The sequence below is a fragment of the Acomys minous genome (assembly GCF_964271855.1).
Source record: "Acomys minous genome assembly, chromosome: 9".
Lineage (NCBI taxonomy): Eukaryota > Metazoa > Chordata > Mammalia > Rodentia > Muridae > Acomys > Acomys minous.
The window spans coordinates 20,138,348-20,163,104 of record NC_140490.1 but is presented as its reverse complement, the minus strand read 5'-3'; the positions used below and the strand labels follow the sequence as shown (position 1 = coordinate 20,163,104).

At 43.4% G+C, this 24,757-nt stretch overlaps 1 protein-coding gene across 1 annotated transcript in view; it reads right to left on the bottom strand.

The window, feature by feature from the left end:
- CACNA2D3 (calcium voltage-gated channel auxiliary subunit alpha2delta 3) overlaps positions 1-24,757 on the bottom strand; it is a 798,196-nt gene that overhangs the window by 468,538 nt on the left and 304,901 nt on the right. The window contains exon 5 of the mRNA XM_084794478.1: positions 4,437-4,599. Within this exon, the coding sequence (XP_084650604.1) occupies positions 4,437-4,599 (163 nt within the window). The remainder of the gene's footprint in view (positions 1-4,436; positions 4,600-24,757) is intronic.

Below are 24,757 nucleotides of genomic sequence, written 5' to 3'. Positions count from 1 at the left end.
GGTCTTCCGGAAGCTACATTCATTTTGCAGGGCCCATAAGTGCAGCACAGCCTGACCGTCTATTCTTGGTCTGACTGGTCCTCCTTTGGGAAGTCAAGTAGATGCACATGCTAAGCTACAGCTTGTATTTCATACCTTCCTGTCACCTCTGCTGGGGTAGTGTGTTCCACCCCCACCCCCTTGGCCTGACTAGGCTTCTGAGACTCCATGGATCCATTTCTTGGGCTATACCAGAAATTACTGAAGCCTAACCTCCCTTGCTCAGCTCTTCAGCCCTCTTGACCGGAAACTCCCTTGATTTTAGAGCTTTGTACCTCTGTACCCTGAAAAGATCTACTTTCTAATGCCATTCACCTTCAAGATGAATTATTAACTATGCACTTTGAGATATAGAAACATTAAAGCCACTGTATTCATATATTCATATTATATGGCCACCATGTATCAGGTATTCTTATCTAAGCTTATTATTGTTGTTGTTGTTGTTGTTATTGTTATTATTATTATTATTTTATTTTTGGTTTTTCAAGACAGGGTTTCTCTGTGTAACACTGGCTGTCTTGGACTCACTTTGTAGACCAGGCTGGCCTTGAACTCACAGAGATCTGCCTGCCTCTGCCTCCCCTAGTGCTGGGATTACAGGTGTGGCAGCCTAAGGTTAATTTTTAACAAGGCCTCTTCAGGCATGTCATTCATTATCCACTCCAACTCATGCTTGAAGAAAACTAGGTGCCTGCTTATATGTAGTCACAGGTGTGCTGGTGGGGTAAGCAATAGTACCATGAGATTTTCAGCAGGCAGATTCTGAGGTTGGCTCTGGTCCCCAGCAGCTCTCACTTTAAGCAGGCTTATTATAAACCACCTTCTTTCTTTAGTAGAAAGTCTGTGAGCCACACAATGCCTTTTCAGTTTCTTTTCCATTTGTATCAGCTGGACTATGTCTCTACTGCTTGGCAAAACCCATGGAACATCATAGTGCTGGCTGAGGAGGAGAGTAGACATCAGCAAATAACCTGGGCAGATGCTCAAGCCAAAATGGGTACCAGGCTGGCTCTGTAGGCTTCCCATCCTCAGATAGGTCCAAGATCAGAATGAAGGCCCAGAAGCCACATCCACCTAGGATGAAGCCAAGCAGCACAAGGCACACACACACTACTGAGAGCAAAGCACATATCTACCAAGTTCTTTAGAAGTGATGGAGGCTGCATTTGAGCTGCTTTTGAAGGGTGGGCATTTGAAGAAGCTGAGATTGGGAAGGCGAGGGTAATGGGGATTAATGATAAGTGAGGACAAGAAGAGAAAGGTATATGCAAAAAATGTTCCCTGTCACCTGGGTGGACAGAGGAGAGAAATGGAAACAGTGGAGTTGATTTAGAGAACAGGGCATTTTCTTTCACATACATACACATATACATGGACCACACACATGTGTATATACCACCCCCATATAATGCCTAATGTGTATAGGTATGTATATGTCTATATGTGATATATACATATAAATATTACATGTGTTCAGCTTCTTAGAAGTGTGCCCTTCTAGTGACCCTCCAGGCCTCATGCACCCAAGATACCTATGAATATAGCCCTATACAAAACCAGAAACTTATTGAAACATTATGAAATTAATTTGTGATTTCCTTTATAACTCAGTTGTAGATTTCTTAGGTGTGAGGTTTTTTTTTTTAAGTACATTGTGTCACAATATCAAAGGCTGGATGTGCCTAAAAGGTATTCAGCAAAGAGCGTAGGTTTTTCCAGTCCTCTGCCAGATAGCTGGCAGTCTCACAAAACTGACCTGTGCTTCCCTTCTGGAAGACCCAGTGTCACTGAGAGCTCAAAAGGCCTCAGCCTAGTCTTTCTTGTCGCAAAGAGGCAGACACATAGCCCCTATCGATCTGCTGAGGCTATTTTATAAAGACTCTGCTATATCAGGAGCCTGAGGGTCCCCAAAGGCTTGTCTAAACAGCCAAGAAAAACCAGCTCTTTTAAGCCCCATGGGATTTGCACTACTGTCACCACTTTCAAAGCCCCAGTATCTTCTGTACCAAGACAATGATAACATGGAGTGACAACACGGGAAGGGGGGCGCTTGGGGGTGTTAACCTGGTTGCCTAGGAGGCAGAAAGCACAGGGGAGAAGATTTGCCATTCTCTATAGCCGGAAATCCCACCCAACAGCCGAGCATACAGCAGCAACCAAGAAGGATCACACACTGCTGTGTGCTCACAGGGTCCAAACTGGCAGGGGAGAAGAACTCTATGCTGGTTTCCTTTGCTGAAAGCAAGATTTCCACCCCAGGGATAAGAGAGCCAGTGACCAAACCTAGTGCATGTGTTTTGTGTACATGTCATCAGTGACTAAATCTACGCTGGAGGCCTTCTAAACATGAAATATATTTCTGCAGCTTGAAAAGAGGCTTTGGGAGGCTGGTTTGAATTAGAGCAGAGTCAAACAATTTTCTTCAAGTCCCTCTCTCTCTCCTATGGACAGTTACTCCCTGCCTGGCTGACACAAGAAATAGCCCCTGGCTGACCCTGGTTCACTTCCCACAGCCTGGCAAGGTGACAGCTGAACCTGGGTAGGAGATGACAGGCAGACCCCATGAGGACTGCCAAGGATGACTTAAATCTAATTATTTAACTCCTATAGCTCAAACTCTCAGACTGCTCAGATTCTGCCTAGCAATCTTCACGATGCAATTTTAAAGCCTGTGTGACCAATGACAATGTGAGTCCCTTACGCGTCACTACCATTGAAAGGTACAATTATGCCTTTAAATCCCAAGATGCAATTAAATCTCTATCACGGTGCTAACGGTTCAAGCAACCTTGAAGTCACTGTCATGTTTTAAAAGATCATTCTGGATTGTTTCATGTCTGAAATTACTCTATAAAATCCTGTTCATTTTTCATCTTCTGTTCAGAACACATTTAATGCTAGAAATGGCTTTTTTTTCCCCTGCCTGCTACGTTGCACAAAAGGCAGTGTCATTTAAGTCTCCATCAGCTGTTACCACCGTCCTGGAGGACTAACCTCTACTGGCCAATGCTGAATGCCAAGGTGAGGCTCCATTTGTGCCCTAAAGAGGCCAGATACAGCCCAGCCCGGAGTCCTTGGAAGGCAGTTTATATTGCTATCGCTTTCTTAAAGGGGATTGAGAAAGAGTACCTATTCAATGCCCCAGCTATTTGAGCAAGGAAAGGTGTGTCCCTCTGGCTTTACAGAGATGCTGCTCTCATGTTGATGCCCAGTCCTCCTGTTATCTCATTGCCTGTCTGTTCCACGCAAGGCTGCACATTCTTTGAAAGGGGGGGCTATATTTGGTTCACTATGTGATCTCTAACAACCGTGACAAAATAGTGAATGAGATGAGGGCTGCCTCCCCTGACTATGAAGGGTTGAGTGACAGGCAAACGAGGAAAGGGCGCCATTGAGTGTCCAGCCACAAGACACAGACACAAGGAGGATGTCCTAGAGATACAGAGATGGACGATTATGGTTGGCCAAGCACCTTCACTAGTGATTCAGAGCAACCCCGCAACTCAGTTAATATGCATGTGATTTCCCAAATTGACAGCTCAATGCACAGAGCTACATCCACATCATTTTATCCCCTTGACGGCATAGCCTAAGATGGCCTTAAATTGAAGCAACTATTCCTGCTTCTTCTCTCTCCGAAATGCTGAGATTACAAGTGTGTGCCACCACGGCCAGCGTGGACACGATTATGACTCCCAACACAGAGGGGAGGAACTGTCCTCTCAAGAGAAGGGTGGTGCATCTGGGGTCACCAGCAGGAGCAGGTGGAACAGGGAGATTAGCCAGCACCATTGGGTCCCGTAACCCAGTCCTTGGCCAATGCATTTCCAATTCAGATGGGTCGATGGGGATGCTGGGCAGATAGCTTCAGTGTCCACGTGAAGAATGGGTTTGAGGGAGTCAAGCCAGGACACACAGAAAATTGTCATACCCACACTTCTCTATGCTGGAAGAAAATAGAATGGCCCTCGGCTGGCCCCACAACAACCCCAGAAGCTCCCAACCCTTAATACCGCCAAGGAAGGAAAGCAGGACAAGGAAGGGACAACCTGGGTTAGGAAGCATGTTTAATCTGGTGAGGTGATGCTGCAGATCGATGTGCTAAAGAGACCCAGCCACGCTCCCGACTTACACACATAGCTAAGCAGTTGCAACAGGGACTGCAAGGCAGGCAGAGCAACGGATACTTATAGAAAAAGCCTGCTGACTTCTGCACTACACATTAACACTGAAGGAGGGAGACAGCAGCCGAGAGTCTCCAGGCAGAAGAGGCATATGATTAGCCCGCCAGGAGGATTCTTGGAATACATGATGTATTCATATGCTCAGCATACACTCCTCAGTCCCTGCCACCTCTTCACTCCCTGCTGGGAGCAGTAGCAGGGAAGCCTTACCTTTGTTGTACATGTTCGTTGGTACTTGGACATCACTCAGGCTGATGTTCACAGGCAAATTATTAAAGTGGTCATTGGGGGCTAGGATGAATTCTTTTCCCAGCTCCAAAAAGTTCCCGTCTTTGTCCCGTTCGTTGATCAGCACAGCATTGAAGTATTCATACTGAAAGACAAAGCCAGAGAGTATTAGAGGCTAGGAGCTTAGGGAGAAGGGCTGAGGCTCCAAGGCAGACCTGGGCTCAGGCAGAGTGCTGCCTCCTACTCCTGTGGTGCCCGTCTGCTCATGGAACCGGTCTCTAATGTCTTTGCAGCATTAGCATGGGTGCCTTAGCATTATAGGAATGTTTGCCAGTGCCATTCAGTATTCATAAAGAAACCTTCATCTGCCTCAACAGAAACTTGCTATACAACATCTTATTCTTTATAAGTTGAAGATAGAACATGCCCTAAAGTAGCACGCACATTTAAGTTGGATATGCCTGAAAAATCAATGAATAAGAAAGTATATACTATGTGAGATCATCACACTTGTGGAAAAAATAAGGAAGTACAAAGTTAGCAGCATAAGAGGAGGGTTTCACCTTCCCAGAATGCTGAGGAAAGACTCCACTGTAGTGGCAATCTTTCAAAAGGGCGTATTAGGGGAATGTCAACTGAGAGACATGTCTCCATCAGAGACGGCAGTAAAGAAAAGGACTCTGGGGCTGGGTGTGGTGGCGCACACCTTTAATCCTAGCACTTGGGAGGCAGAGGCAGGCGAATTGCTGTGAGTTCAAGGCCAGCCTGGTGTATAAAGTGAGTCCAGGATAGCCTGGTCTCCACAGAGAAACCCTGTCTCAAAAAAATAAATTTTTTTTAAATTAAAAAAAAAAATAAAAGAAAAGGACTCTGATGCAAAGGTACCGGTGCTTTCCACAAAAGGTGTTGCCATCACCATCTCACATATAAAGAATCCTGACTTCATTATGGAAATTATTCTAAGTTTTTTCACGGGTTAAGTCATTTGACTCTCAAGTTTCATGAAGTAAATGCTTATGAGAATCTGTACTTTTCAAATGAGGAAACTAGCTACACAAACTGCATGCACCCAGTGGAAAGCTACAATGCTAGTAAGCAGGGCTGGTGACCTACCTATCCCCAGGGCTTGTGCTGTTACCTATCACATAATAGTGCAAGACACCCAATGGTTATGTTTGGTTAGAATTCACAGATCGAGATCTAAAAGGAATTAGAATGATAAGGGCAGTAATGGAAAACTCTCCACAGGCAGCGTGCAAAAGCAGAGTGGTGGCTAGCCTGCGAGAGAATCAATATAAATTGCTAAAATTAAGACACTGAAACAGAGGTTAACAAAACAGCCTTTGATGGACAATGAGCTAAATTAGTCAGTGGCATGTCGATGCAAAGTCTTTCTTCCGAAAACCAAAGGGGAAAATTGGACCAAAATATTCTAGAACAATAGGACAACTGTGGAGTGTCTGTAGGCAGAAGGAAAAGAAAATATATAGAAAGAGCTGAGGGAACACTGGAAGTGTTAAAGGGTGAGAGTTTTCTAAAATTAATGACAAACACTGAACCAGAGGCCCAGGAATCTCAGAGGGCACTAGGCACAATAAATATCAAAGTCTATACTGGCACTTTTTGTATACAAACCGCATCAAGGGTGATTCTTGAGAGAAGCTAAGGGCAGGGGTGTCTTATCTATCAGCAACTGTCTTGGCTAACCTTGGCTGTCAACTTGACTATGTCTGGAATCAACTCAAACCCAAGCAAACCCTATGAGATATTTTTCTTGGTTGCATCATTTGAGGTGGGAAGACCCACCATAAGTTTGGGCCACACATTCTAGTGACAACCCACATAAAAGGATGTGAAAGAGAGAAGCTTTTGCATTTTGCCTGCTTGGCCTCATTCTCTCTGGCAAGCTCATCTGCTGGTATCAGAACCTACTTCTTTGGGATTCCAAAAGATACTGAAGGCCAGCTGAGACATCCAGAGGTATGGCCTGAACAACTATTATACTCTTGGACTTTTCGTGTGGAGACAACCATGAAGGTAGTCAAGCCATAGCCTGTAAGCCACTATAAGCCATTCCCTTTAAGATAGAGAGTCATCTCAGCAGCTCTAGGGCTCTAGAGCAAGGGGTTCTCAACCTGTAGATTGTGACCCCTTTGGCAAACCGCTGTCTCTGAAAATAACTACAGTATGATTCAAAACAGCAGCAAAATTACAGTTATAAAGTAGAAATGAAAATAATTTTATGGGTGGGGGTCACCACAATGTGAGGAGTTGAAGGGTCACAGCGTTAGGAAGGCTGAGAATCACTGCAATGCTGACTAATACAAGGACCAGGATTTTACATGACATTGTCTTCATAAACCCCGCAAGCAAGAGGGGCAAACTACTTGAAGTATTCAAAAAAGAATCAAACTACCAAAGTAGAATTGTATATCCAAAAGTACTCAAACTTCATACATGAGAAAAAAAAATGGAGAGCTAGTAAAAGAGAAATAGATTTGTCATTAGTGAACCTGCTTTTGCAAAAAGTCCAAAACTCTTCGTAGGAGGAAAAGTAAAGTCAGAAAGTATAGTCCACATAGAGACCATAAGGTAAGAATAAATGAAGATACAAAGTTTCTTTATAAATCTTAATTTATCAGCTGGGCATTGTGGCACACGCCTTTAATCCCAGCACTTGGGAGGCAGAGGCAAGTAGATCTCCATGAGTTCGAAGCCAGCCTGGGATACAGAGGGAGTCCAGGACAGCTAGAACTGTTACATAGAGAAACCCTGTCTCAAAAAAACAATCATCATCATCATCATCATCATCATCATCATCATCATCATCATCAATCTTAACTTATCTAACATAAAATCCTGCTCAAAATAATGACAGCATCAGGCTATGGGGAAGGAGTTGCTTCAGCTGTACAAGACCAGGGGCTTATGGGGGAAGAGGTGGCGGATGCTCTGTGCTACAGCTTGAAGATCTTTCCTACAAAGTTCAGTTATAGTCAGGATGGTGACAGTAACAGACAACTGTATTGTGAGGATCCCTTTCTTATGGATGGGATTTGGTACTGAGATAGAAGGGCTCGAAAGGGGAGTTCATCCCATTTGGTATCCCACCTCTTGCTGCGTGAAAACAGTGTTTTGAAGAAGAAAGTAGACAGATACTCTTTTAAAACAGTGCAAATGCATCAAGACATTCATTCATATGGATTCATATGGTAATTTTCCTTCTGATAGAATAGTATAAGGTTACTCAGAGGGACTCAAAGTTCAAATTGAACATTTTCATGCATGTATGGGTGTATAGGCAGCACTGATTGGGAAATAGAAAAGAAAGAAAATAAAAAGTGAAAGGGGAGACGTGCTGGGAAGACCTGGGAGGAGCTGGGAGAACTATGCGTGAATATGGTCAAATACATTGTATGACATTTTCAAGGAATAAAAATGTTGTATTTTTTAAAATTGAAGTTGAAAAATTATATTATAAGCTGTAGAGAAACTACCAGAATGGTTTAAAAATAAAATATATTATCAGCTAAGAAAGAATACTAAGTCACATGAGCTATTCAGTTAAAACTAGAGAAGGCAGAAAAAGTAAAAACCATAAAATGTAAAAATCAGATGAAGCACACAGACACACATAGGCTTGCTAGTGCACGCATGCATGTGTGTGTGTGCACACACACACACACACACACACACACACACACACACACACACACACGAAGCTATAAGCATGGGAGAGGCCACTACCTACAGAAAAGAAAGGGATTATCATAGGGATCTAAAGCAGGAAACAACTAGATTTTGTCCTGCAGAAAGCTACTTCAAATGTACACAAGTATTTTAGAAGCAGTGGGAAAGAGAAATATGCCATGATAACACTGATGAGAAGAAAGCTGGGGTAGCTGTAGATGAAGACCTGAGAGAAAGGGAACTGAACAGAGAAAAAGACACCAGAGAGACACAGCTTATCACCAGGAAGGAAACACCAGGAGAAGATGTTATACCTCGCACCCTCCCCCGCCCCCGCCCCGCACCATTCCCCTGCCCACTGTACCCAACTAAGAGGGTATTAAACACACACAGCAAAGAGCAATGGAATTGTAAGGAAAAACAGATTAAACTCACCACTACACTACACACAACTAAACCTTTTGTCACAGGCAAAAGCATAGGAGCAATAGAGAGGAAGTGAACACCAGTATGCATTGACCTGAATTGACATTTGCATAATAAACGTCACCCAGAAAGAACAGAATATATTTGCTTGTCTCGCATGTGAGGGTGTTTGCTCCAAACTTTCACCAGAGTAGAGTACATTTTGGACCACAGCATATGCTTTCCAAGCTTAAAGGAATATTAACCATGCAAAAAATTGTCCTTGTCCACAGTGGATTAAAGTAAGAATAAAACAAGACAGCTGAGCTGGGTGGCAGTGCACACCTTTAATTCAGCACTCGGGAGCAGAGGTAGGCAGGGATCTCTGTGAATCAAGGCCAGTCTGGTCTACACAGTGACTTCCTGGGCAGCCAGGGCTACACAGAGAAACCATGTCTCAAAACAAAACAAAACAAAATAAAATAACAACAGCAACAACAACAAATAACCAGACAGTGAAAAGGTTCCCAGAAATTTGGGGATTAAACAATATTCTTCCAAACGATACATAGACCAAAGAAAAGGTCTTTGGAGAAATTTTAAACCATAAGAAAATGATAGATAAGTGGTCAAAACACATGCAACAGTTAATGGAGGAATTACAGCACTGAACATGCATACTAAAAAAGAAAGCAGGACCTAGAGACAACCACCTAAGCCTCTATTCCAAGAAACTAAGGGATGAGCACATTCAATCTAAAGGAAGGGAGACTGAGATAGTCTTTCTCTTAATTGGCAGAACAGAAATCAGTGAAAGAGGAAGCTGGAAATTAATAGAGAAAAAAAATCAGTAAAAGCAGAAGCCCGTTTCTTGAGAAATTTTATTACAGCAGACACCAAATGAATCACTAATGGGATGAGTAGACATTAGATAGAGTTCAGGGGACACTAGGTCAAGGTACCCAGTGCTATCCCTGGGTGCACTCAGCTCCTCTGATTGAGGCCTTGCAATGACACCTCTGAAATCTCTAAAACTGTGCCCCTGGATTGAACATTATGGAGACCCAGTGCCAGGACTTAAATTGACTTATACTCAGGGTTAGTCTTGTAACACTATTACCTAACAACTTAACCTGTTGACATCCATACAACCCCCAGCTAACAAGCACACCATTTTAGCAAGTGAGGTCTGTCTGAAGAATGATCATTGCTAACTGGACTTTTCCCAAACATAGTGCAAAGACTAACGGTGGAAAAACAGCACTGCAAGCCTTCCATCAAAAACACAATGCGTTAGGCATGCTGGTCCATCTCTGACAAATCCCCAAGAAAGACAGTTTAAGGGCATTTGTCTCAGGGTTGCAAAACCTTCTGTCTATGTCCCAGTTTTCTGACTGAAGAAAGACAGAACATTGTGACGAAAGCTTGGTAGAAACAAATTGTTCCTGTCCTGTCTGTTAGGGGTTAGAGACAACTTTTAAGGCATCACCTCAGTTACTTGGATGACATACTTCCTCTAACTGAGACCCATTTCTCATTTTCCCCTCTCCCAGTAATGTCATCAAGCTATGCACTAACCATTGAGTTAATACTGGTTAGTCTATGGCCATTGTGATCTAATAATTTCTCAATGTCTGTAGCATTTGAGGGGGGGCACTTTACTTCCAAACTATAACACATACCAAATTAATAGACTTAAATGTAAATCTATGCTTTCTGCTAGGTAGGTGCTGATTTCTTGCATATAGAAGTGTTAATCAAAAATAACTTGGGGAACCTTATAAACAGTTGAGATTTCTCATAATTAAATTCACCATTATAAAATGAGCAAGGAAGTCGCTGGTCAGGAAGAGTGTTCCCACTCAGAAGCCCGACCAGTGACTCGCACCAACAAGACACACTGAACTCATATGACCCACTTAAAATTCCAGTCAGTGTGGGCACGTGTTACAAGAGAAGGTCCATAAGCAGCCGGTGTGCAGACCAAAACATGTTCAACATCCCCGGGCATCAGGGACGTGAGAAATAAAATCCCACTCATGTGCCATTTCACACCCAAGGGCTAGCTAAAATAAAGAACTCTGACATTAAATGTTGCCTCTGCTACAGTGTAACCAGAAATCTCATCGAATTGCTTGTGAAAATATAAAACGCCATGAATATTTTGGAAAAAATATTGTGTGGCTTTTTTTTTAACAAAGTAAAACATATACCACCCTACGACCCAGCAGTTCCAGCCTTAGGGAAATGAGAACACATGCCCACAAGAAAATACTTATGCGAACATTCACAAAAACCCCTTTCATAACAGCTCCAAAATAGAAATAACCAAAATATCCCAAGAGATGAAGGAATAAATGAATCTTTGATATGCTCATGTGACGGATTACCATTTGAAAGCAAAGTACCGATGCACTGAAAATATGAATAAGGCTCAGGTGCATTCTGGGTACACATGTGAGATTCCATTTATTGAAAGTTCTAGAGTGGGCAAGGTTCCTGTACAATTAGAGGCAGGGTAGGGATTACTGGGAAACTTCCCTTTTGTGTAGTGTGGGCCATGTGGGTAGGTGTATTAGTTTCTCAGTATTCATTGGATTGAATTAAAAAAAATAACAAAAACAAAACCTATGTTTCACTAAATAGGAATGAGTCAATACCTCAAAAATACAGTCATAAAGTCCTTTGATTATTTTAATATTATATTTTGTGAACTTTATTCTTATGTATTTTTACACGTATATTTGTGCAGTGTTTGGCATGCATGCATATCCACATGTATAGACACACATAGTGTAGGTGCATGTTTGCACATTTAGGCGGAGGCCAGAGGTTGATATCCAGCACCTTCCTTGGTCATTGTCTACCTTACCTATGAAAGCAAGGTCTCTTGATGAGCCAAAGCTTGTGGTTTTCATTAGTCTAGCTAGCTGAACTGTTCCAGGGACACTTACTCCCACCCCCCCACCCCCCACCCCCGCCTCTCCCCCAACTGTACCATCTCAGCTTCGGGAGTGCAGGGGCTACAGGCAAGCTAGCACAGCTGTCTGGCTTTTATGGGCATTCTAGGGGACCTGAACTCTGGTCCTAGTGTTTATCCAATGGGCCATCTTTCTAGTCCCCCAATTCATGAACTTTATAGGGCCAGAACGTAAATGAATAAGCCCCACCCCTCTGTTTCTTTTTAAGGCACAGTTTACTTGATAAGCAACATAAATAGAAGTGGCCATTGGCTAGATCTGGGTAGGGGTTTAAAGTTTACGGCCTGTATTGTCCTTGGCTGGTGACTTAGTTTGAGTTGGGCCCAAATCTGCCTATCATAATGTTCTACTTGTAGGTTTCTAGGACCCTCTGGATCCTTCTACTTCGCTATTCTCCCATTCTTCTCTCATCTAGAGTCCCAATAGGATGTCCTCCCCTCTGTCCCAGTTTCCTGGTAAGTGAAGGCTTTCGTGGGACATGCCCCTTGGGCTAGTATGCAGATATAAACGAGTATATACCATTTGAGTCTTTCTGCTTCTGGGTTAACTCACTCATTATGATCATTTCAGAACATTCTCCACAGTTGAGTGGAGGGTGGGATATGACTTTCTCATGTACTCCGGTGCCTCACATTTGACCATGTCCCCTGGAGGGGGAGACCTGGTGGCACTCAGAGGAAGGACAGCAGGTTACCAAGAAGAGACTTGATACCCTATGAGCATATACAGGGGGAGGTAATCCCCCTCAGGAACAGTCATAGGGGAGGGGAATAAGGTGAAAATGGGAGGGAGGGAAGAATGGGAGGATACAAGGGATGGGATAACCATTGAGATGTAACAATAAATTAATTTTTAAAAGGTATAATTAAAAAAAAAAAGAAGTGGCCATTATTTCTCCTGAGACAGAAATACCTTCATCACCAGGGTCATGAGCTTCTTATGAGGACTCTGCTTCCTAAGAATCTCCCATAGACACACACGCTTCAGACTGCCACAAGTTCTCAGGCTCAAACTTGCACCTCCATGCTCCCGTGGGACTGATCATTTCATTCACAAAAACAAAGCCTGGCCTGCTCCCTAAACTACAACACAGCTATGGCTCACAGTCCTGAAGGTAGCCTTGAAACTGCCATGTGATTGGCTAAGTCTCACAGCTCAGGATACAAACGGGAAGTGAAGATGGAAAATGTGACCACACTTCGCTCACTGGGGAGTCATCATTTTTCAAGGACAATGGCGTGTTCAGCTTGTCCTGCCCAAGCCCATGTGTCCATCTGTATTAATTCTGAGAAGGCTAACCTGTTCCTCAGGGAGGTGGGATACAAAGTCATAGCTGCAGCAAAATTATAGTTAGGAAGTAGCAACAGAAATACTTTTATGCTTGGGAGTCATCAGAACATGAGGAGCTATATCAAAGGGTCGCAGCATTAGGAAGGTTGAGAAGCACTGTTGGTGGGTATCAGAGATCTACGGCTGGCCATCACCATTGGTGGCAAGTGCCATCTCCCTGGCCCCTCACTGAGTTTAACTAGGGCCGTCATTGCAAGGTTTCTCGGATCCTTTAATTCACTTTGAACAATGCACACATTAAACTGGGCTCTGGTTGGGTGGGATGTCATGTGAAACAGTCTCCAAATTTGTCTGGCATGCTGCTATTCATTTAAGCATCATGGAGCTCACTTTATTTACACGTGTGTGTGTGTGTGTGTGTGTGTGTGTGTGTGTGTGTGTGTGTGTGTCCTCATGGGACCAGGACCATGCTAGTAAAGTTACGTCTATGTCCATTTATTATGCCCTATCATTCCCAGCTCAAGCACAGTGACATCAAGGATGACTTGGGTGTCTGATGGACTAGATGACAGTTTCACCATCTACTTGGTTAGCAGGTGTCTCAGGTGTTGCACAGATCCTGTTCTGTGGTCAGCTTTGTGCATCCCCATGATGTCAGGGAAGCTACTCAAAAAGGATCCAGGTGGACTGGAGCCAGGGAAGTAGGGTGGCCAGATTCACATCACTTCATGGCATCTGCCACTATTATGGACACTGGAGTGGGTACCAGAGGATAGAGATGATGTGACTGAAGAAGTAGTCAAGGCTGATGCTCTGTATCCTCACCATCAGATGACGAGAACTAAGGTCCAGTTGTCCATTCCATTGGCCTATAGAAGTCCTCTTCTGTACTGTCACTGACATGGAGTGGGTGCTTTTGTTCTGATTGGGTGCTGTCCAAGTCCACAGGGATGTGCTAAAGGTCTGATTAGTGGCCCATTGGAAGGCTTTGTGTGTCCTCCCTCGTGGGAAGGCTGTGACCAACTGAAGCTTCTGGTTCAGCATCTCCTTTACAGGAAACTCAGTCCTCCCCTGAAAGATAGCCCAGCCCTTTCCTGCCACCCACAGCCTTGAAACTCACCACTCCCCAGTTTAGGGGCTGGCAATCCAGAGAGTAAATATTTTAGGTTTAGAAAACCAGACAGTCTAAGTTGTAACATACAATTTGGCTATTTTAGTGAAGGCAGCCAAGTGCAAGGCATAAACAAAGGGGTGTGACTGTATTCCAATAAAACTTTATTTACACAAGCAAGCAGCTGGCAAAAGACAGCCTGCAAACCCTTGTTTTCCTGTTCCCTGCCTAGATTCCCTCTTTGTTCTTTCTGTGTGATAAGAACCTACTTTCCCCTAGCAAGATGTCACAAGGCAGTACATCTCCACACTGGCTAAACCTCAGCACAATTAAATTGTGTTCCTGGACAGGGCCCAAGTGCTGGGATTCTTTCAGGCCTCCTAAGAGAGTCAGCGAGCAGCCCAGGCTGAGCCACGGTGCTTTGGATGGTGGCTGTCTCTTCTTCCTGCTGGGTAAGTCACAAAACAGAAACTGGAGCCTGCTTTGTGGGCAGCAAGCATGCACTGTACACAGTTTGCCCTGGCGATCCTATTCAGCCTTTAAACTATTTTGGTTGCTCCTTGTGTATGCATGTCATAGACACGGTCTCCTGTAAACTCTCAGAGAGGCAGGCCTGTACATCACTCCACACTGACTCACCTCTGAACCTGATACATACAACTCAGAAAACTCAGCCTGGGAGAGAGTTCCTGGAAACCCATGTGAGTCCCTGTTCAGTAAGTGACAATGGGCCAGGTGTCTCCCGGGACAGTGAAGAGACAGACAGACACATGGACTAATAGGATAGTCATGTGCAGGATGATTGGGTGTTTATACATTGCCTGTGTGTGTTTCAGTCTCCTCAACTGTAAGATGGAGTAACTGTAAAGTCCTGCATGGCAAGCTGCTATCACAGCACCCAGAAGAGTTAGGACAGGCAAGAACTCAACAATGGGTATCTGTAATAACAAGCTCCTTCCACCTGCAAGGCACAGACTTTCCTTGTAACCCTTCTTATTGGGCTATCTGGTTTCGTCCTTTTCCTTATGGCAGCCACAACACTGGAAATCTCTGAAGGATGTGTTTTGAAGGCTGACTCACCACCCCCCCTCAGAACCAGTAGACATCATAAATCGCTGATTGACTGAAGCATCTGGCCCTCCCTAAAGCCCTCCCCTGATGATCCTACTACAAAGCCCATTACCCAGAAGCCCTAACAGATATGACCAACAGACAACTCAGTGGGACATTCTCATATTTCTAACTGGCTATGGAGGAACCCTTGAGCTGCTGGACCCCCCCCCCCCTTCCAAGCTTCCTTGAGTGTGGAATTCATACTGTGTGCTATTCAATATGCTAGACCCCAGCCTATCTGGGCATAAAATCCAAAGCGTGGAGGTTGAATGTTCAGGGAGGCATCATGCTTGCCTCTTAAGGTACGTTGACATACTTAGAACTCAGTTAAATCTTGTGTAGAGTGGAGGGGGTGACAGTCCTTCAGATCTTTCTAGAAACGGAATAGGAATGGATAAGATGTACAGTAAGATGTTCGGGAGCAGTGGGCACAGCGCCAACAAGCAGCTCTCTTTGTGTTTGGACTCTCCCCTCTCAAGCTTGTTTTCCAACCCTTTCTTGCTCTGGGATGATAGCCAGCTCTTTTTTATATATATAACTTAGATTAGAAAATAAAAATTAATAGGAAGATTAGTCCCAAACTAGCCGAGCCAACATCTAGCTCTTCAGGCATGCGGAGCCTGTGCATAAGTGACACATACGCCTACTCCGTTCAGCTCCTCTCCTAGGTCTAATGTCGTTTGGTGACTGCTCAGTAACCTCATTTTCTCTTCATGGGTGAAAATTGATTTGTAAATGATCTGTTCCAGGATGTTTCTGAGTATTAACATTACATTAACGCACTTATAATTCCCTGAGTGTCGGACTTCCTTTAAGAAAGCAGACAGTGACTATCCCTCTTTTGCCATCTGGAATCTGCAGATTGAGAGCACTCATGCCCAGCTATTAATGGCCTCCTTAACAAGCTGCTTCGACAGACATTGGGCTACTGCCTTCTGCTGGCCACTTAGTATTCAATCTTGAGGGCCTCAAGTGGAGTGTTTTACTCCAACGTGCTGAGTTCAAATCTTGGCTCTGTCACTATACCTCAACCTCTGCTACCCTACCAAATGAATTCACAGCCACCCCTGTTATGGTGGGGTTGACTTAAAGAGTAAACGGAGGAAGAATAAAAGGCACATATGCTGCGCCTAGAGCATGGTACTGGGTTTCATTATATACTGACGCCTTTATCGTGGCTCAAATGTGGTTGTATGATGGGAGGTTCCCATGCTTCTAACTACTGAGGATTAAACAGGCTGATGCAATCTTTTGGTAGTAGAACTGATGGGTGGGCAGGGGGGCGGAGCCGGCTTGAAAAAGCAAGGTATGTATTGGGGCTTTTGCATCACTGTGACAAAAGACCAGACAGTTAAGGAATATTACTCTGTTTTGTGGTTCTAGATGGCTCAGTTTATGTTGGCTTAGCCCTATGCACTTGAGTAAGACATGATTGAGGCAGGGCCTTGATTATCTATCCTGCAAAGCTCATCCAAGGTCAGCACCATCCCTCTCACCTGGACCCTCAGCACCCATTTGGGTCTCCCATTCTCATCTAAGCAAACTGAGCATCTAGAAAGACTGAACAATTGGGACAGCTCTCTATACAATCCTCCAGGGAGGTGTTCTACTGCTGCTAGGTCACCTAACATCAACCTTTGTCCTACACATGCTCACATGCATGTGAACACATCTGAACATGCAGACAGACAGACAGATCTACACACACACACACACACACACACACATACACACACACCTTTTGGCACACACACACATACACACACACACCTTTTGGCACAACACCTTCATGGCAGCTATCTAAACAGAAGCATCCGCGAAGGGCGCATGTGTACGGCACTGTGAGATGTGCAGCACCTGTGTTTGTAAGTGAACCTTTTTTCTTCTGATCAGAGTGTAGGTAAGTTTATTTGAAAAGTCAACCCATGTCTAATTACCTACATCAAAATCTTCTTGATTTAGGAAGAAAGAACATGATTGACATCTCAGAAGAACATCCTGCTCTGGCCGGTGTGCTGAATGGTACTTTGGAATGTGCAGCATCTTTTCTCTCTGGTTTTGGTATGAACCCTTCAGTCTCCTTAGGACGGGTTTGAATCAAAGGTGCCTGTCAGCCATGCTTGAGGAAAGAGCACCCGACTCAGAACAGCCTATTCTTTTCCAGGGAGCACGGTGGATGATAGGAGGCTGAGCTCCCCACATCTATTACCCAAGGGCCAGGATACCCCACTGCTGCTTTGGGTTGGTAATATTTTGTTCGTAAGAGAACCTTTCTTGTTTCAAAACCATCACAGAGCAAAGGAAGAAAAGAAATACCCAGGGTGTTCCTATGCTTATAGCTCTCTTCCCTGAGACTGGCTTCATCTATCATAATTTCTATTCAATTTTCTAGACCTAAGAAAGGGTAGGGTGTCATATGGGGAGGGTTGGGTGATGGAACCAAGTTGTACAAAGATGATTCTTGGGGATCACACACATCTGATAGAAGGGGTTCCTATGGGGTATATCATTGCACAACTGGCCAAGACCCCAAAAGTTGTCTACTAGCTACATTATAAAGAAATTTTTTATTACATGTGTTGGTGTGTGGTGATGGGGTGGTGAACAAGCATGAGAGTGTGCCCACTACATACGGAGGTTAGAAAACAAATTGTGGGAGTCAGTTATTTCCTTCTACCATGTGGGCCTCTGGGATTAAACTCAAGCTGTCTGTCTTGGTGGCAAGCACCTTTACCTACTGAGCTGCCTCGCTGGCCCATACAAGGAGATTTTTATAAGCATTTTCTGAGGTACTAGCCAAATATAAGATCATCCGTAGGGACAAACTGTATGACTTGCATTCAAGAATTTGAACAGCTGAATCTCAGAAGAGAGTCTCTGCAGGCAAATCAGAAAAACAATTTATACAGCCTGCCATCCTCTAGTGAGCTGCATGAGTGTCCATCGATCAGACTTCCTTGGTCTGTCTATGGGTTTGAATCTATAATCACTAGCAAGCTCTGGAAGGATAAAGGGCTTTGACAACAAGGCACTACGCATAGTCGAGACCCTCAGATTATAACACAAATCTACGACTTTATTGCTGCCTATTAATAGTAGTGACCTGTACTTAAAAATCATCTAGCTAGGTTCTTCTTCAAAGTGACTCACATAATTTCCAATATATTTTTTAAAAAAGATTTCTTCCCAAAGTGTAATGTAAGAAATAAATCAGCCCTCGCTCCCGTATCACGCTAACTTTGCCATTCCCACGTAGAAGTTAGGAAGCAATTAAAAGATAGACAATGAATATGTGGCCTCGTTATCATGATGATTATGGCCATTTAAAATGTTCTAGCACTTAATATCCTTGTGGTCCAGTTGCTCTGGTGATTTACTTTATGTTTCTCACAAGATGTTAATTAGAGAAAGAGACAATCGTGGCCACAGGATGTACATCACAGAAGAGCATGATGCCTGTTTCCAGTTGCTAAGGTAGCAAATTATACTAATGTCTTTTTTTTTAAATCACTGATTACTGTCTTAAACATAGAACTTCTTCTCAGATTAAAAAAAGAAAAAGAGAGTGGTAGCTCAGCAGATGCGATTACCACTGTGCTGAGGCATCAAGTTGCCAGTGGATGCTACTGATTTTATAAAAGGGAGGGAGGAGGAACAGGAGGGGAAAAAACAAGCTTTTCTAGACATACCAGATGCTATTGTTTAGGCCAGTGCATCCAAAAGACCGAGTGTTAAATGCTGGGCCTCCAAACTGTAGCACAATTAGAAAGTGCAGCTTTTGAGAGGTAGACCTAGTAGGAGGAAACTGGGTGGTTAGGAACCTGAACTTGAAATGGGTAGTGGCACCCACGTCTTTTCTCTTTATCTTTCTTTCCTGGGAAGCTTGTTTTGTCACATGCTGCCATCACTACGTTCTGCCTCACCATGGGCGGGCTGAAAAGCAAGGAGAGCAATCAACCATGGATTGAAACATTCAAGCTGTGAGCCAAAATAAACCTTTTCTCTCTTTTAGCTCATTAGTTTGGGTATTTTATTAAAGTAGTGAAAAACGAACATGTAAAGAAAGAATATCTAGACATTTACAAAATCAACAAAACACAACTTTTTTTTTTATTTTCCACACATAATAAGTTCTGTGTTGTTTAAACAATGCACTATTTTCTTTCACTTGCTGTTTTACCTTCATACGACAGCCAATGCATTTTTCAAAAGCGACCATCGAAATGAGAGACAACATAAGAAGGTAAGTCCACTGAGTTCCTGGACACCTCCTTTGAAAGAGTACTCGGAAGGAAGGGGACAATACTAACCAGGCAACTGCTCTGCGAGGGACAGAACTGTGGGCATGTTTTGTCAAATCACTGGGGAGTCTCCCTCACTGCAACCTTAACAAGGAGATCTGTTCTTGCAAGATACTCTGGGAGGCTTAGAGTAAATCTACCCAGTCTGTTGCAGATGTTCTTTGCTTCAGCTACTTTTAGACTAAGAAGACAGAATATGCCAGGCTATGTATGTCAGGACTCACAAAGAAAAATCTTTGTGTGGCATACAAACTTAGATCAGCAGCAGGCTTTTATAGTTATGACAATGGTGCAGATAGACACAAAAGCCCCTTAATATTCCCTATACTATTTTCAATTCCTCCTTTACTCATTTCAAACAGCTATGACATACTCTGAATGCAAGGTTGTTTAAGGGGATCTGTCAATCATGCATCTGCTCTCTGTCAGTGTGTGCTACCTGTGTTATGTCAAGATGATGGAAGAGGAGTACTCTCATAGATTTCTATGAATTCAACTACACTTCCCAGCATCCCCTGCATCTGATAAGGGGCGTGTGACTGGCTTGGCCAAAGTATTATGAGCATAAGTATTGTGTGTCACTTCCTACTTTAGAGGAGTGAGCCCTCGCCCCCCCCCAATTGCTTTTTTCCAGACAGCAATTCCAAATCTACATCTTTCTAGATGCTGTACCTACAATATAGAAGGCATCTGAGACCTGGGTCATGTTTAGGCAGGGAGCTACTGTGAAGCAATTCAGGACCACAGTACACCGACAGGAGCAAGAAGTTGTGTGGTTGTGTTTAGGGGGGTTACTCATCTTAAGAGAGCACAGAGTGAGTTTGATTAATACGCTGGAAGCTGACTAAACATGTGAAAAGAAGACGAATGGTATAAATCTCTGCCCTAATTTATTCAAATCCAAGAAAAATTGAAATAAACACAAATTATGGGTATTAGTCTTTGTAAAAAGAATACATTCTGAGATTGGTTCAAACCCTCCCAGTTCCCATTCAGCACTCCCTGCTCACTAGCAATGATGGCATTCTATTTGTTGAAAAGCCTTCCATTAGTTTAAAAGCTCCAATTGTCAAACCATCAGTGCCATAAGGGGGCAATAAAGAGGAGAATAACTAAGTGTCACGGAAGTGGAAGCTATACCATATTAACATTCATGAGTTTAGAAACAGCTCTATTCAGCATCATTTAGAGATAAGAATCCAATAATAAAAATTGTAATGTACAAAGAATCTCATAGTTCTCACCCCCTCCCCTCGCCTGTTCCCCGATGGTAACTGAGCCTACAGTATCAGCTTCATTCATGGTGTCTTGATTCCTCTAATTGAGTGGAAGAAAGGCGGCTGGAGAGTCGTCAAACATGGCATATGCCTTTTGTTGGGTTTTTGAGTTCTTCCCTCTGTTGTTATCGATATGTATTTCTTCTAAGTATTATCTTGCAAAGGGAAACCATGTTTATCACAACCCAAAGGAATTTATGTGTACACACCCACACACACCCCCACACACACACACAGCTGCTCAAGAGGAGAAAACTTAGTTTAGAAATTCCCACACGAGAATATTAGCATTACTTAATATTTTGTGTGTGTGTGTGTGTGTGTGTGTGTGTGTGTGTGTGTGTGTGTAAACTAATAGAGCCAAGATGGTGATGAAGACGTTCAGATGCATCATAAACTAACACAGACACTGCTTAGGCCCTCAAAGAATAAGTTCCTCCTCCCAGAAAGCCACACATTAATTCAAATTTATTCACTTCATAAGGCCTAAGGACACAGAATTACAAAAGCTCATCTAGAGGGAGAGTCGCCTGTAGTCAGGGCTGGGATAGACTGAGAATGGCCATCCGCTTTTCAACAGCGCTGGAACATGAATGTGCCGTGTACAATTTTTCGAAAAAGATATAAAGGCTGGGCTTGCAAGAGTAAATCACCACAGAGGCACCAAGCACAGGACCAAGCTTTTGGGACATTTGGGCTTTTTCCAAGCCTTTGATCTCTCCCCGGGAAGCCACAGAAGGCAGGTCACCAAGAAGCCACCCGAGATTCCAGGGCCGTGGTGGGATATTAACCGCAGTCTTTCCAAAGGGTGGTAATGGAGATCGCACAACGTCTCCATCTGCTTGAGGCTTCCAGAAAATTCTGCATGCATCCCAGGAATGCACTGGAAACACAATTCCACTTTGGCTGTGATAAGGAAACATCGGAGAGGAGCAAACACTTGAGATGAAGGTGGTGGGTGTTCCTACAGTGTGGAAATAAAATGCTGCTATGACTTCTCATCATGTGTCTTCCCTGTTTTCATTATCCAGAGGTGGCTGGGCCAGAGACTACTCTTTCAGGTTTGGTCTCTAGGTCTCCTTCCTGAAAACACGAAAGTTGAACTGTCCACCTACAGGAAATTGAGTCTGGGAGATCACTAGGAAGCAAGTATCCCTACCTCACTCCATCTCTCCAACAGAAACACCACTGTGCCCAGAATCTGAAAGTGCCTCAACTCAGGGACATCTGGGGTCATCACAGGGATACAGCCTCCTGCGTTAGAAGGCGTAACGTCTTCTAGTGATTATTTTCTGTTACCTGCACGAGTCATCAGCATTCTATGCCTGGATTTCTCCAGACTGCAACAGGATGTTTCCACCAGATGGCCTTATGGGCTCCCTCACCCGTCTCTACATTTCAGTCTCAGAAGTGTGACCCCGAGCTTTGCAAACATTGAGCACCATCTGTATCATTCTGGTATATGTAAGTACAAGTTCATATTTTCCATCAGAAGTACACACGTTATACAGAGAGAGAGAAGGAAAGGAAATATTCCTAGAAACCAGGAGACAACCCAAATTGGCCAGCCATCGTCATTAAATTACCTAAAGGTCCGTGTTTCGGATTAAGAATTTCATGCACATTTTATGTCCTTTAGCTTATTTGTTCATGGCTCCTGCTTTTATGTGTTTTTTTGCTGTTCCAAGACTCACTCAGCAACCAAAACATGTATTTGCTATTACCTGGGAACGGAGTGGAGATGGTGGTGGTAATGGACCAGTGCAGTGAAATGTGATAGTAAGGAGGCGGCCTGAAAGCAGAAAGACTCTGTACTCTGGGTCACCAGTCTGGGTGTTGCTCTGTGAGAACAGAGTCCCCATTAGAGGCGTGGTGAGAAACAGAAGACTTTCAGGGGCCAGCAACCCTCATGCCATTGTGTTCAGAGTTTAGGAGGAAGTTTGAAACCTTAAAGACTCAACTTACAGGAGATTCTCCCCTACGGAGAAAATTCTCCTGGACTCTACCAGAATTAACCTCTAAAGGCCATGACCTCACAGAAGCAGAACTGGACTTCCCAGATTAGGAAAAGTGGCGTGTTTTGTGGACTGACAACGCAAGCATTGCTAACAGCTGCCAGCTGAGCACGTATAACTGGGAGACCATTAAACACATTAAACCATTTGCTTGAGCGCACTTGACCATTTTAATAACAGGGATCAATCAATTTCTTTCACTGGAACATTTTCTTAAAGAGCGTCTGTTGATGACATCCCCATTGGAAGATGCAGGAAACATGGGCTAATGTTTTTTGTTTGTTTGTTCTCCCTTTGGGGTACTAATGCCCCTGAGAAGAGAGTGAAGCTGAGACCCATGGCACAGTTCTGGACTTCATTGGTTTTAAAAAGCAAATTAAAACAGAATTAAAAGTTCCAGAAAGTCCTACAGTTGGGGTTTCCCAAATGCCAGGTTTTCTTGTACTGTGAGCTATTTCTGCTTCATTACGTCACCTGCTCTGCTCATTAATTCTTTCATTATGATGCTATTTTAAGATTTAAAGTCATTTTTTAAAAATGAAAACTTTGAATCAGAAAGAGGAAACAGGCAGATCTATATCCCAGGTCTATAAAATAAAAATAAATCATTAAAATGTAATAGAAATAAACAATAGTATGAACTTCTAGCTCTATGCAGCTGTTTGTTCTGAGTGTAGAGAGGAGATGGGCAAGAAATCCAAATCCATTGAAGGCACTTAAATACTGACTTTAGAGTTTCTTCCTGAGGTTGTCCGGGTAGCTGACTGAAGGAAGAATAGTTCTGCCCCAGTTTGTTTAATATCCCTGGGAGTGCCCCACTCAGAATGTGCCACTCCTGACCTGACGCCATATGAGAAAGCCAACTGTGAGATAAACTATGCCAGTCCCGCATCTACTAGTGTAGGAAGCAAGGACGGGTCCAGCCAGGTAGAAGCCACAGCTTTCTGTTTTGTGTAACAGAGGGTGCTTCTCAGGAAGGAGAAGCATAGGGAAGAAAGACACAAAAAAGAAGACAGAATGGACACACTGTCTTTTTACATTATTATTTTCAATTAATGAGCTGTGTGTGTGTGTGTGTGTGTGTGTGTGTGTGTGTGTGTGAGAGAGAGAGAGAGAAAGAGAGAGAGAGGGAGAGGGAGAGGGAGAGGGAGGGGGAGGGAGGGAGAGAGAGAGAGAGAGAGAGAGAGAGAGGGAGAGGGAGAGGGAGAGAGAGAGAGAAGATTTTTGTGAGCTGGTTCTCTTATACCACCATATAAATTCCAGAATTCAAACGCAAGTCTTCAGGCTTGACATCTGAGCCACCTCACCAGCCTCATTCTATCCATCTTAAGCACATTATAATGGGAGGCAATCTGACATAGTAGAAAAACATGGAGGCCATGGAGGCAGGCTTCAAATTTCCATTTAGTTGCATGCTAGGTATTGCAATAAGAGTCTTGTTCATCTACTGACTTACTTAAGGCCTTAGCTACTCATTTTTAAATGTAAGACCAGTTCTTTTCCTGTAAGATGGAAGTACTCTCAGGTACCTACATGGGAACGAACACCCTGTGAGTATTAGCTATTGGTACCATTCACAGAAGCTACATTTACCTTGACTATCTTTACTGGCTAACAAATATCCCTATCAGAATTACCAAGAGCAAAGCACCAGGCCTCTGCTACAAAAGAGGATGCTGGATGCTGGATTGCCATGCTGCCTATAGCTTCTTTACAACCAGTACTGGATGAGATAGTCATGTCTATATAAACACTCTATATAAAAAACCCTATATAAACACTCACTTACAGTTTGAAGAGAATTAAAAAAAATCACTGAAGTTCAAAATATTTGTAAACTGCCTTCAACTCTAGGCAAAGCTACATGCTAGTCACCTAGTCAATAGATGATTAATGTCCAAAATAAAAAAAATCTACATAACTTAATAGTAAGAGAATAACCTGATATAACAAACTGAATAACCTTTATTTAAAAAAAAAAAGATGTGCAGACAGACAACAGGTATGTAAAAGTATGCTCAGTGTTAGTAATGGCAAGTCAATGCAAATTAAAATCAAAATGGTGCTTCACCTCACACCTGATACAGTGGTCATTAACAAAGACAAAAAGGACCATCAAT